General features: G+C 39.9%; 1 protein-coding gene across 2 annotated transcripts in view; it reads right to left on the reverse strand.

The window, feature by feature from the left end:
• The window catches only part of cnot6l (CCR4-NOT transcription complex, subunit 6-like), a 78,044-nt gene that overhangs the window by 25,355 nt on the left and 39,315 nt on the right, over positions 1-13,374 (reverse strand). For both annotated transcript variants that reach the window (XM_073065192.1, XM_073065193.1), the window contains exons 4-6: positions 11,314-11,399; positions 8,239-8,328; positions 7,280-7,348 (exon numbers count right to left, since the gene is read on the reverse strand). In XM_073065192.1, coding sequence (XP_072921293.1) covers positions 7,280-7,348; positions 8,239-8,328; positions 11,314-11,399 — 245 coding nt within the window. The remainder of the gene's footprint in view (positions 1-7,279; positions 7,349-8,238; positions 8,329-11,313; positions 11,400-13,374) is intronic.

A 13,374-nucleotide genomic window follows, 5' to 3' on the forward strand; every position in this document is an offset into this window, starting at 1 on the left:
GATGGAAGTACGAGTCTGACATTATGGTTCACCAGATGTCTTTATAAAATACACCAGAATCACAGAAGAATTTTGCCAAATAGTTATCCAATGAGTTATTCATTAGACAGCATTCAAATGACAGTCTTCATTTCTCAATCTTGTCTAGTGTTGTTCATCTTGTACTTTACACAAACTGCTATTTGCAACCCTGTATTGGAAGTCTCCTACCAATATGGAAAAAAAACAATAAATAATGCATTTCAAACTCACTTTTAGTGCAGGATGAACACTGCACCAGACTTCGATTTTAACTCAAACAATTATTGGGTATCAATGAATTCAGATGCTGGAATTTTCACCTTCAAATATAACCATGAAATCAAGACTCAATCCAGTGAATAAATCACAGAATTATAAGAGTGTGTGAGGTAGCAATAACTCAGCCCGTGGCAGCCAAAAGTGTTGCAATTAAGATGGGAAATGGAAGTAACCCAAGTTAGTTGAAGTGAAGGCCTTCAAATACTTTTTCAGGTATCTTATAAATATGAGGATTTCTTTTTCTTTCCTCACAACTCTTTCAGACATTGAGTTCTACATCCCAACTGGAATCATAGAATTGAACAGAGGGTACATTCTGCCCTTCAACTTAGTGCCTGCTCCAAATAAAGGAATCCCATCAGTCCTAGTTTCCCATCTTATCTCGTGGGTCAGCCAATTATTTACCTGCGTCTATTCAAACCCCCCTTCAAAAAATGTGACTGATTCTATTGCCATCTTTCCTTTGCACAATGAGTGCCTAATCAGGGCTTACCTGTGTAACAAAGTTCTTCCAACTATTAAGAACAATCAGTATATCTCTATCAAATATTTGCTCAGCTGTTTTTGTTTGAGAAAGCAAACAACATCTCCACTTAATCCTCACTGGCTCTCTACTCAGTCTTTGACCACCTGGTCAATACCTATTGTTTACTGATTATAGCTCAGTGTTCAAGAGCATCATTCCCTCAGTACTGAAGAGACCACAATCAGTGTGGATTGGTAACAGCATCTCCACCTTGCTGACGATCAACACTGGTGCACCTCTAGGATGCATGCATAGCCCACTACTCTGCTCCCTCTATACATGATGGTGTGGCTAGGCACAGCTCAGATGCCATCTATAAGTTTGCAGATGACACTTCTGTTGTCGGCAGAATCTCAGATAGCAACAAAAAGGCACACAGGAGTGAGACACACTGCCTGGTTGAGTAGTGTTGCAACAACAATCTTGCACTTAACATCAGCAAAACTAGGAACTGATTGTGGACTTCAGTCAGAAGAACACACACCAGTCCTCAAGAAATCAGCAGTGGGAAGGGTGAGCAGCTTTAAATTCCTGGATTCAGCATCTCACAGCATCTATCCTGGACTTAATACACTGATGCATTCACAAAAGATAAATCAGCAGTTATACTTCATTAGGAATTTGAGGAGATTTGTATGTCATCAGACTAACAAATTTCTACAGCTATACCACGGAGAACATTCAGTCTGGTTACATCACCATCTGGTATGGAGGTGCCAATACACAGGATTGTAATAAGTTTCTGACAGTTGTAGTCTCTACCAATTCCATCACAGGCAAAAGCTTGCTCACCATCGAGGACACTGTTAGAACAATTTTTGGGTTTGGCGCATTTACATTTAGCAAATGACTTTGGCTACCAGTCTTCTTATCTGAATATGTATTGTAGATTTAATTTGGAGTGCAGCTCTGAACAATGGGTCCCTAAAAGCCGTGAATGTCAGACCAGACAATGCTGTGGTGTGCGTGTGAATACGGAGGTGTGAAGTTTCTGTGTCGTTTCAAAGAAAGCATTGTCCATACTTCAGAATTTTCCTTTTGACATACAATACCAAGCCCCACGTTAGGCCAGCAAGACCTTTTGACCAAAAGCATCTCTGCATGATGCCTACTGTACCTTGTTTTGTTGAATAAAGAAGCTGCTTTGTATCTAATAGTACTTTTCTCCGGTGACTTTATCACGCAACAACATTTGGTGTCAGGAGTGGGATACTCTTGTGACCCATTGTGTGGCCAGCATTCTTAGCAGTCCAAGCGGTTGAGTATTTTTTAAAAAATTAGCACTCAGTCTTCAATCTGTTCGGGTCGGTGGCATATGGGAACACCAGGTATCATGAACACGGAGAGCTGAACTGGTAGATATAAAAGGGGTGTGCGCATGCATATGTGCTTACGTAAGAGATGAAACTTTGCGTGTTAATTTGGTGAGGTGGAGTCACCAGTTGTGAAGAGTGGTTCCCAACGATTTGGGACAGAACGCCAGAGTGGGGTGTGTATACTCACTGGGGGAGCTACATTTCAGCATACGCATTTTGCAAGTGTGATGCAAAGGAATACAGCAGGCACTACGATGGCAGATTGCGGAGTACATACTCTGTGGTTTTGATGTAAGTGCTGTTTACCTGGTATCCATCATTTATATTTTGCATAGTGTGGTAATTGGTGTGGAGATATTTCAGGGTGAAGTTTTACCCAGATATATCTGTTAGGATGGCACCTGTTGAGGTCAAGCAACATCAGGCCAAGAACCCTGATGATCTGAGCCAGCCTGTGACTCTGGATTTTAATTGCTTGCTCACAAGAGAAATTAAACTAATTAACTTGTAGTGGCTACATATTTCCATGCACTCCTTTTTGGAAAAATAAAGTTACATTTGCCATTTTCTAATCTTCTGGCACCTTCTCTTTATCTCAGGAATCTAAGCTGTTTGTCATGATACAAGGATAACTCATTTCCATTCCTTTTCTGTGTGTTCTGAATTGGCTAATACAAGGCCTACATCAATAGGCAATGAGGACATTGTATTAGCGCCCCTCGCAAGAAGACATTAAGAACAAGGTTTGCAGCAATTGCTACCTCCAAAAATCTTTAGCTGTGTTAAGAACTGGAGTAGATTACTTGTTTCAAAAGTCTGGTGTCCACTTTGAACTGGCTTAGTTTAATTTGTCTCAATACTCAGGATGTTGATCTAGAAGGGAAATTAGGACAATGCTTCCAAGTGTTAATTCCCCTCAGTAACCTCAGATGCATCCCATCATAGAAACATAGAAAATAGTTGCAGGAGTAGGCCAGTCGGCCCTTCAAGCCTGCACCGCCATTCAGTATGATCATGGCTGATCAGCACAATCTCATTCTCACCGCATAACTCCACACCAGGCTTACTTCCCTCACAGGAAAATAGCCACTCACAGGAGTCCTTGCCCACGCCCAGGATTACGGCTGCACAGGTGGAAGGTTAACTGAGGAAGATCTGTACCAGCAAGGCGGCGGGACCGGATGGAGTTTCCCCACGATTACTGAGGGCCTGTGCGACTGAGCTGGGAGAACCACTACAGCGCATCTTCAACATGAGCCTGGAGCAGAGAAGTGTACCCAGACAGTGGAAAACATCCTGTATTGTCCCGGTACCGAAGAAACCACAACCAAAGGAGTTGAATGACTTCAGACCTGTTGCCTTGACGTCGCACGTGATGAAGACCATGGAGCGGCTGATAATACAGAATCTGAGGCCACAAACCAGACACGCCTGGGATCCTCTTCAGTTTGCGTATAAGGAGAAGGTGGGAGTGGAGGATGCTATCACGTATTTGCTGCACAAATCCCTCTCTCACCTAGATGGGGTCAGTGGTGCTGTGAGGATTACATTCCTGGACTTCTCTAGTGCCTTTAACACCATCCAGCCCAAGATCTTAAGGCACAAACTAACGAAGATGGGAGTAGACTCTCACATGGTGGATTGGATAGTGGACTACTTGACAGATAGACCTCAGTATGTGCGGTTGGGAGACTGTAGGTCTGACACGGTGGTCAACAGAACAGGAGCGCCGCAGGGGACAGTGCTCTCTCCGGTCCTGTTCACCCTGTACACATCAGACTTCCAATTTAACTCGGAGTCCTGCCATGTGCAGAAGTTCGCTGATGACACGGCCATAGTGGGGTGTGTCAGGAATGGACAGGAGGAGGAGTATAGGAAACTGATACAGGACTTTGTGATATGGTGCAACTCAAACTACCTGCGTCTCAATATCACCAAGACCAAGGAGATGGTGGTGGACTTTAGGAGATCTAGGCCTCATATGGAGCCAGTGATCATTAATGGAGAATGTGTGGAGCAGGTTAAGACCTACAAGTATCTGGGAGTACAGTTAGACGAGAAGCTAGACTGGACTGCCAACACAGATGCCTTGTGCAGGAAGGCACAGAGTCGACTGTACTTCCTTAGAAGGTTGGCGTCATTCAATGTCTGTAGTGAGATGCTGAAGATGTTCTATAGGTCAGTTGTGGAGAGCGCCCTCTTCTTTGTGGTGGCGTGTTGGGGAGGAAGCATTAAGAAGAGGGATGCCTCACGTCTTAATAAGCTGGTAAGGAAGGCGGGCTCTGTCGTGGGCAAAGTACTGGAGAGTTTAACATCGGTAGCTGAGCGAAGGGCGCTGAGTAGGCTACGGTCAATTATGGAAAACTCTGAACATCCTCTACATAGCACCATCCAGAGACAGAGAAGCAGTTTCAGCGACAGGTTACTATCGATGCAATGCTCCTCAGACAGGATGAAGAGGTCAATACTCCCCAATGCCATTAGGCTTTACAATTCAACCGCCAGGACTTAAGAACTTTTTAAAAGCTATTATTAATGCTTTTTGAGATAGTGATTTAGATGCATATCATATTTTTTACTGAGTTAAGTATTGTATGTAATTAGTTTTGCTACAACAAGTGTATGGGACATTGGAAAAAAAGTTGTATTTCCCCATGGGGATGAATAAAGTATCTATCTATCTATCCAACTCAGAACCCTGTACCTGCTTTCTGTACCCCCTGATCCCTTTAGCCTGGTATCCTGTATCCCCTGATCCCTTTAGCCACAAGGGCCATATCTAACTTCCTCTTAAATATAGCCAATGAACCGGCCTCAACTGTTTCCTGTGGCAGAGAATTCCACAGATGAGGGTAAGCATGGTCAGCCCTTCCAGTATATCTGAATTAATGTTCACACCATCCTTTATTTCCACTGACTGCCCCCCAATTGACCACATAGAACCATAGAGCCATAGAACATTACAGCACAGAAACAGGCCTTTTGGCCCTTCTTGGCTGTGCTGAACTATTTTTCTGCCTAGTCCCACCTGGCCCATATCCCTCCATACACCTCTCATCCATGTACCTGTCCAAGTTTTTCTTAAATGTCAAAAGTGAGCCCACATTTACCACTTCATCTGGCAGCTCATTCCACACTCCCACCACTCTCTGTGTGAAGAAGCCCCCCCCCCCCCCCCAATGTTACATCAGTAACTTTTTTTTTTCAGGCAATCAACTTTAACCAAATGGTTTACCCATGCTGCCCAACAGGTGTAAGTTCTCCAGTCTGCAGAATGGTATTTATTTAAAGAAGTAGAGACATAAAGGTTTCTTCAACATTGTGTAGTCTGCTCTGGGGTCAGGCTCTCCACTTTGAAAGCCACCAAAGCAATAAAACCCAAATCCCTGCACACTTCCTGAGCAGCAAATAACCTGTAAGTAGTGAGTGAGCACTTTACACTATACCAGAGTAGGAGAGGGGGTGACAGTTGTGTTGTTTTGTTTATATACTGTATATCCATTGAAGGAATGTGGGTTTCACAGGCTGAGCCTGCATTTAGTTGCCCACTCATGCCTTTTACTCGGGTAAATACATCTAGCAAAACCTACCATTTTTGACCTTCAACAATATTCTTATCATTTAGGAGTAACTGAAATCTCCATTTTCCACTCTCCTCAGATATCAGCACTCCGCAGTAAATATAGGTAATCTGCTCCTCCATTTCCTCTTTACTGCGTGTTGGCCTATAACATATAGTGTTAACCACTTTGCTTCTAAAATCTAACAACTGCTGCAATTGGCTTCTACAAGATGCCTTTCCTCATATTCCAGGCTCTATCTAACTGATAAAAGGTATTCCATGCTTTCTTTAACCACCCTATATATCTATATTCTGACAAAGCAATTTGTTAAAAGGCATTTCAAGAGTGGTCCAACTCCTTATCCCACGTATCGCAGTTTAGTCATGTATTCCTTTGTTCGGACAACCCTCCACAAACTATCTCACACTTGTGCAGACTGAATTCCACTTGCTACTTCTGTGCTCAATTAACCAGGCCATAGACATCTTACTGAAACTTCCTTTTTATTGTCAAATACACTGTCATTTTCAGCAACATTGGCAAACTGGTTCTGAAAACAAGTATGAGTCAACAGACCATTACATCAATGAGGAAGTACTGCACTGTAAGAGATGTCATCATTCACATAACATATTAAACCATAGCCTACCTGCTCTTAAATGCACATTGAGGCACTATTTCAATGAAGGAAACTATTCCCCATGTTTTGCTTCACTTAACCATAATCAACGAATAATAATTGGTCACCATCACTTGTTGTTTGTGGGAGCTTGCTTTCAATATATGGACTGCTTTATTTCCTAGGTTACAATAGTGATTCAAAATTATACCATACAGTGCAAAAGTCTTATGTATTTATGTATTGCACTGTACTGTCACACAAAAAAAAATTCATGACTTATGTGAGTGATGATAAACAGGATTCCGAAATGGATCTCTGTTGTGAACTGAGAGTGGGAAGGGGGCAGGGAGAGGGGAATCATGGTTGGGAAAAGGGGAAGAGAGCGGGGTGGGAGCAGGAAGCACCAGAGAGACATTCTGTAATGATTAGTAAACCAATTGTTTGGAATCAAATGACCTTGCCTGGTGTCTCAGGGCCGCACCGCCCCCACCCCTGTAACTCCGTCTCTGTCACCTTTTCCACACCCCTCCCGCAGTGCCCCACTCTCACCATTCCCAACTTCCTTTGCTTCCGCCAGATTTACAAACTTGCTCTCTACTCCACATTGACAAATACAGTACTGTGCAAAAGTCTTAGGCAACTTAGCTACATATATGTGCCTCAGACTTTTACACAGTATGGTATAACTGACCACGTAGTGCTTCAGTCTAGCCAGGGATTGTGGAAAAACATCATATAAATGCAAATTTCTTTTTCAGCTGTTAACTGCTGACACAAAATACTTCTATTAAATTAAACAAATTCTTCAAAAAAATTATGATTAATAATCAATTAAATAAATTAATTAAAATGCATGATAACCCTTTCATATTACTCAAGCAGCCAGGAATCTGGGACAATCCACTACATCATCAATTCAATTCTAAAACAATGCAAGCTTACACTATATTACCTGTTGGCAACCCTTGGTCTCTCTCCTTCAACGTGACCCAAGGTCGCTGAGGAAGCTGCTCTGGATGAACTTGGGAGAGAAAGTAAAAGCTCTCTTTAAAAGACAATTTTTTCACTTCTATTTAATCCATGCTATGACAACACCAGGATTGAAACAAGAGAATACACAATCAGGAAGAGCATTTTTCCAAAACATTCACTGGAAGTTTCAAAAAACAAAACCTGTTTATGCTGTTTATTTTTCTGATTCATTTAAGAGGTGTATGTTGGCTTGGTGAGAAAGGGAAAATGGAAGGTCAAAACTGGGAGTGAAAACCATCATGTCTCAAGACTTAACATTATTTTCACAACAAATTTTAAACTGGAAGTCTCACAATGGGATCATGCAGAAGAAAGTGCAGAGAAGATTCACCAGGATGTTGCCCAATACTAAAACAAGACAGTGTTTTAGTAATGGGGAAAGACTTGAGAGGTTAGGTCTGTCTTCCCTGGATTGGATGAGGTTAAGAGAGGACAAGACTGATGGGCAGTATATAAAATAATGAAGGGATATAGAGCAGGTAAACTACAAAAATCTTTCTCCTTTATCAAAGGTAAATAAAACTAGAGGACGTAAGATAGAAAGAGACTTGAGGGGAATTTTTTTTCCGCCCAGTGAGTGGCATGAATCAGAAGTAGGAGAAAGTGTGGGAGGCAAAGTTGTTGACAGCAATTAAGAAATGTCCAGATGAACATTTGAATTGCCCTCACATTGAAAGCAATGGGCCAAGTGTTAGAAGATAGGCTTAACATGTATGGATGTGCACTGGTCAGCGAAAACATGGTCAGCTGAATAACCTGTCTGCATGCTGGATGATTCTATGACTATGACTTTAAAAATCCAGAGATGTAATAATTTTTAAAATGAATGCAGTAACAAAATATTGCTAAGACATTAATGGAAGGATCTCATTGATATACCTGCTAAATTGTCAAGCATATAGTTCAGTAGCTTTCTTGTTCCATCTGGTTCTTGATAGAGGTTCAAGATATCCTGTGACAACGGATTGCCTGTCACCAGAAAATATTAAAATCCCATTAAATTCCGTATGTTGATAAAAAGGCTGAAAAAAAAAGTGACATCTATTATTGTTAGTTCCCTTATAAATTACTTCTCAATCACAACTCAGCAGGCAAGGTGAATAAGGAGTCAAAAATCAAAAAAGACTGATCACGGCTGGTAAAAACCTGAGAAGCTAGGGCAAAATTGACAAAAAGCACCGACTTATAATCTTAACAGAAGAATTAGTGAACACAATGTTGAAAATAATAATGATATAAAAATAACAAAATTAAATGATTTATTGAAAGAATTCCACGTTTCACTAATCACCAAGAAATTGATTTCTGATACATGGATTCAGATTTCATTTTAATTTGATTAATAATGTGAAATGTAAGGATTGCAGGAGTTAGACAAACATTAGCTTGTATCCTTCTATAACTTAAAGTATACAGTACAAAAAGTACATAAAATACTTCTGCATATTTCAAACAACACAATTACTTTGCTTCATAATTAGTGCAGTGACTCTTTGATGATGTGTTAATACTAAAAGAGGGATTAGAAGATTTCACACAGATACTGGAAAAACACCCTTAGATAAGTTATGTTGGAGAAACAAACTTTGAAAATCATGTTAAACAGTAAATAATAGAAACAAGGCAAGAAATGTTTTGAACTGTACTCTTATAAACTACAAAACCACAAGACAGTAGTGAACTTAGCAGCTGTGTTCTTCAAACACATGGTTTTGACAGAGATCACACAGCAAATGCACTTTTAAGGAACTACACCAAAAAAAAATTCTGAAACAGACTGCATTTTACAGAGCACAATCAGAATTAATATCACCAGCATATGCCGTGAAATTTCTCAACTTTACGGCAGCAGTACAATGAAATACATGATAAATAAATATAGAGAAAAAAATCTTTCATATAATTCTGTGACCAGAACTGTACACAATACTCCAAATTTGGCCTCACCAATGCCTTGTACAATTTTGACATTACATCCCAACTCCTATATTCAATGCTCTGATTTATAAAGGCCAGCATACCAAAAGCTTTCTTCACCACCCTATCCACATGAGATTCCACCTTCAGGGAACTATGCACCATTATTCCTAGATCACTCTGTTCTACTGCATTCTTCAATGCCCTACCATTTACCATATATGTCCTATTTTGATTATTCCTACCAAAATGTAGCACCTCACACTTATCAGCATTAAACCCCATCTGCCATCTTTCAGCCCACTCTTCCAAATGGCCTAAATCTCTCTGCAAGCTTTAAAAACCTACTTCATTATCCACAACGCCACTTATCTTAGTATCATCTGCATACTTACTAATCCAATTTGCCACCCCATCATCCAGATCGTTATTGTATATGACAAACAACATTGGACCCAGTACAGATCCCTGAGGCACACTAGTCACCGGCCTCCAACCTGACAAACAGTTATCCACCACTACTCTCTCCTATCCAGCCACATTTTACTATTTCAATATTAATACCTAATGATTGAACCTTCCTAACTAACCTTCCATGCGGAACCTTGTCAAAGGCCTTACTGAAGTCCATATAGACAATATCCACTGCTTTACCCTCATCAACTTTCCTAGTAACCTCTTCAAAAAATTCAATAAGATTTGTCAAATGTGACCTTCCACGCACAAATCCATGTTGACTGTTCCTAATCAGACCCTGTCTATCCAGATAATTATATATACCATCTCTAAGAATACTTTCCATTAATTTACCCACCACTGACGTCAAACTTACAAGCCGATAATTGCTAGGTTTACTCTTAGAACCTTTTTTAAACAATGGAACCACATGAGCAATATGCCAATCCTCTGGCACCATCCCCATTTCTAATGACATTTGAAATATTTCTGTCAGAGCCCCTGATATTTCTATACTAACTTCCCTCAAGGTCCTTGGGAATATCATGTCAGGACCTGAAGACTTATATATTCTTTAAAAGCGCCAGTACTTCCTCTTCTTTAATCATCATAGTTTCCATAACTACCCTACTTGTTTCCCTTGCCTTATACAATTCAATATCCTTCTCCTTAGTGAATACTGAAGAAAAGAAATTGTTCAAAATCGCCCCCATCTCTTTTGGCTCCACACATAGCTGTCCACTCTGATTCTCTAAGGGACCAATTTTATCGCTCACTATCCTTTTGCTATTAATATAACTGTAGAAACCCTTCGGATTCATTTTCACCTTACTTGCCAAAGCAACCTCATATCTTCTTTTAGCTTTTCTAATTTCTTTCTTAAGATTCTTTGTACATTCTTTATATTCCTCAAGCACCTCCTTTACTCCATGCTGCCTATATTTATTGTAGATCTCGCTTGTTTTCCAAACCAAGTTTCCAATGTCCCTTGAAAATCATGGCTCTCACAAACTTTTAACCTTTCCTTTCAACCTAACAGGAACATAAAGATTCTGTACCCTCAAAATTTCACCTTTAAATGACCCCCATTTCTCTATTACATCCTTCCCATAAAACAAATTGACCCAATCCACTCCTTCTAAATCCTTTTGCATCCCCTCAAAGTTAGCCTTCCTCCAATCAAAAATCTCAACCCTGGGTCCAGTCCTATCCTTCTTCATAATTATATTGAAACTAATGGCATTGTGATCACTGGACCCAAAGTGCTCCCCAACACATACCTCCATCACCTGACCTAACTCAGTCCCTAACAGAAGATCCAACACTGCCCCTTCTCTAGTTGGTACCTCTATGTATTGCTGCAAAAAACTATCCTGCACACATTTTACAAACTCCAAACCATCCAGCCCTTTTACTTTTAACATAACAGATATGTTATGAAATGGTCATAAAGCATACACTACCAACAGTTAAGATCAATGTATTTTTTTTTAATGAGCATTCAGCAACAATATTTTTAAGTTCCAAAAGTTATAAGTTACAAGATAGGATACATGAAAGAAGATACTCATCAGGCCTGACCTTTTAACCCCAGGGTTTGTAGCTGGAACAATCGTCCTAGTTCGTAAGGCAAAACCCGTAACAGATTGTTATTTAAAAGCAAATCCCTGTAAAAGAGTAAAAAAGCTTCAATGTAGACTTTTCTTCACCTTTTCATGTTTTTCTCAAATGCTACTTTTCAAGTTTCATATTTTTTGTATCCAGTAGCATGGTTTCCAGAATCATGGGACAGGGATATTGTCCCACCATCGCTCACCTTGTTATAATTTTGATGTACATAATTTTTTTTAATCAATCACAGATTGCTGTGACTCTGAATCTCTAACTACCGATTGTTAAATACAACTCCACTTCAGTCATTTTGCTTTATATAATTCAAGAAGTTTAATATTAATTTCTATTTTAAAGCCACTGCCACTGTGCTGGAGTGACCTATTTACAAAACACAATAATAGTATGATACCATTACATAATGGTTCTTAAAAAAAAGTGAAGTGTTAGTGAAACCCTTTAAAAATATCACCCAGTGATAGTTGCACTTCTTCAGTCAGGCTTCCTATATCCTAAATACTCAGAGCAGTATGCCAATAAGCAAAATAGCCCACAACCAACATTGTGTTATTATTCTGCAGTACAGGTTTCCCCCGCTATCCGAAGGTAGAGTGTTCCTATGAAACCGTTTGTAAGCTGAAATGTTGTAAAGCGAAGAAGCAATTATCATTAATTTATATGGGGAAAAATTTTGAGCGTTCCCAGACCCAAAAAATAACCTACCAAATCATATCAAATAACACACAAAACCTAAAATAACACAAACATATAGTAAAAGCAGAAATGATATGATACAGCCTATATAAAGTAGAAATACTGTATGTACGGTGTACTTATCAGAATCGGGAAGACAACAAGCAAAAATCGACTTGGAGAAAAAAGAAAATCGGTACGTACATGCATGCGCACACAAATACCCACACAAGGCTTCAGAGTCATGGTAGTCTTTCTCCGGCTAAGCACACGTATAAAGCAGGCGTCTTTTTTCCATAAAAGCAGAAATCCTCAAAAAATGTACTAATGTAGGTCTTTCGTAAGAGCGAGCTGTTGTAAAGCGAACGTTCGAAAAATGAGGGTCACCTGTACTATGATATCCAATGAGTTAAATCATTGGACTACTTGGCAATAACACAAGGAGATTCCATGACCATTTCTCATTTACAACCTTGATAAGCTCAATACAAGAGACAAACAAATGGTTCCAAATGCTTTTACCTAAAAAGCATCTCACATGGCTTTCTCTCAAGATCTGCCACTCCGTGTCTGTTTCCAGCCTATTTGATTCATTTCACAGAATATTTTCAAGTGGCTGAATAGATACTGAAGCCCACGTACACTGGCATCTTAGCCACAACACTCAGGGTATAAAAAAAAAAAATTAATGCCTCTCAAACCAAAATGTATCTATAGCACTTGTATCTGCCCAATAATATAAATAATTGCTCAAACAAAAATTAACAGCACAATCTTCCTAATTATTAACAACCTCCCCACTGCATGGAACCACTCCAAATCCCTTGCTGGGACTAGTTCTGCACAAATGCTATCTTGAAAAAATGTCATTTTTTTAACATTCCAAGAGCAAAGACACGTTCCTGAATTCTGTTGATAACTGTGGAAGTACCTACAGCTCCACTCTGCTGCATCTTCAGGAAGGACCTCTTCAGAGAAATGTATTAAACTACAAGGAAACATACTCACAAGCAGAGGTCTCTCAGACTTTTACCCAGAGAATGCACCATATTATCTTCTTTAAACTGTACCAAGGCCTTTGTCAAAAACTCCTGACTGATAAACCAAAAAGTATTGGAGGCAAAATCACTGCTTGTCTCAGATGTTGGGCAAGTCCACAGGAGTTGATATAAACCTACTGTGCGCTGTTAGAATTCAGTACGGGCTTGTCACGCCTATTTCTTTTCTTGATACAAGTCACCAAGATGCAGAAAACATTCATTTGACTAGTTCTATGTCAAGAACAAGTACTCAATTCACATAGATACTATTGTCCAGGTTGCAGCTAATCATCTTCAG

Source organism: Hemitrygon akajei, chromosome 13, assembly GCF_048418815.1.
Source record: "Hemitrygon akajei chromosome 13, sHemAka1.3, whole genome shotgun sequence".
NCBI classification, from domain to species: Eukaryota; Metazoa; Chordata; class Chondrichthyes; order Myliobatiformes; family Dasyatidae; genus Hemitrygon; species Hemitrygon akajei.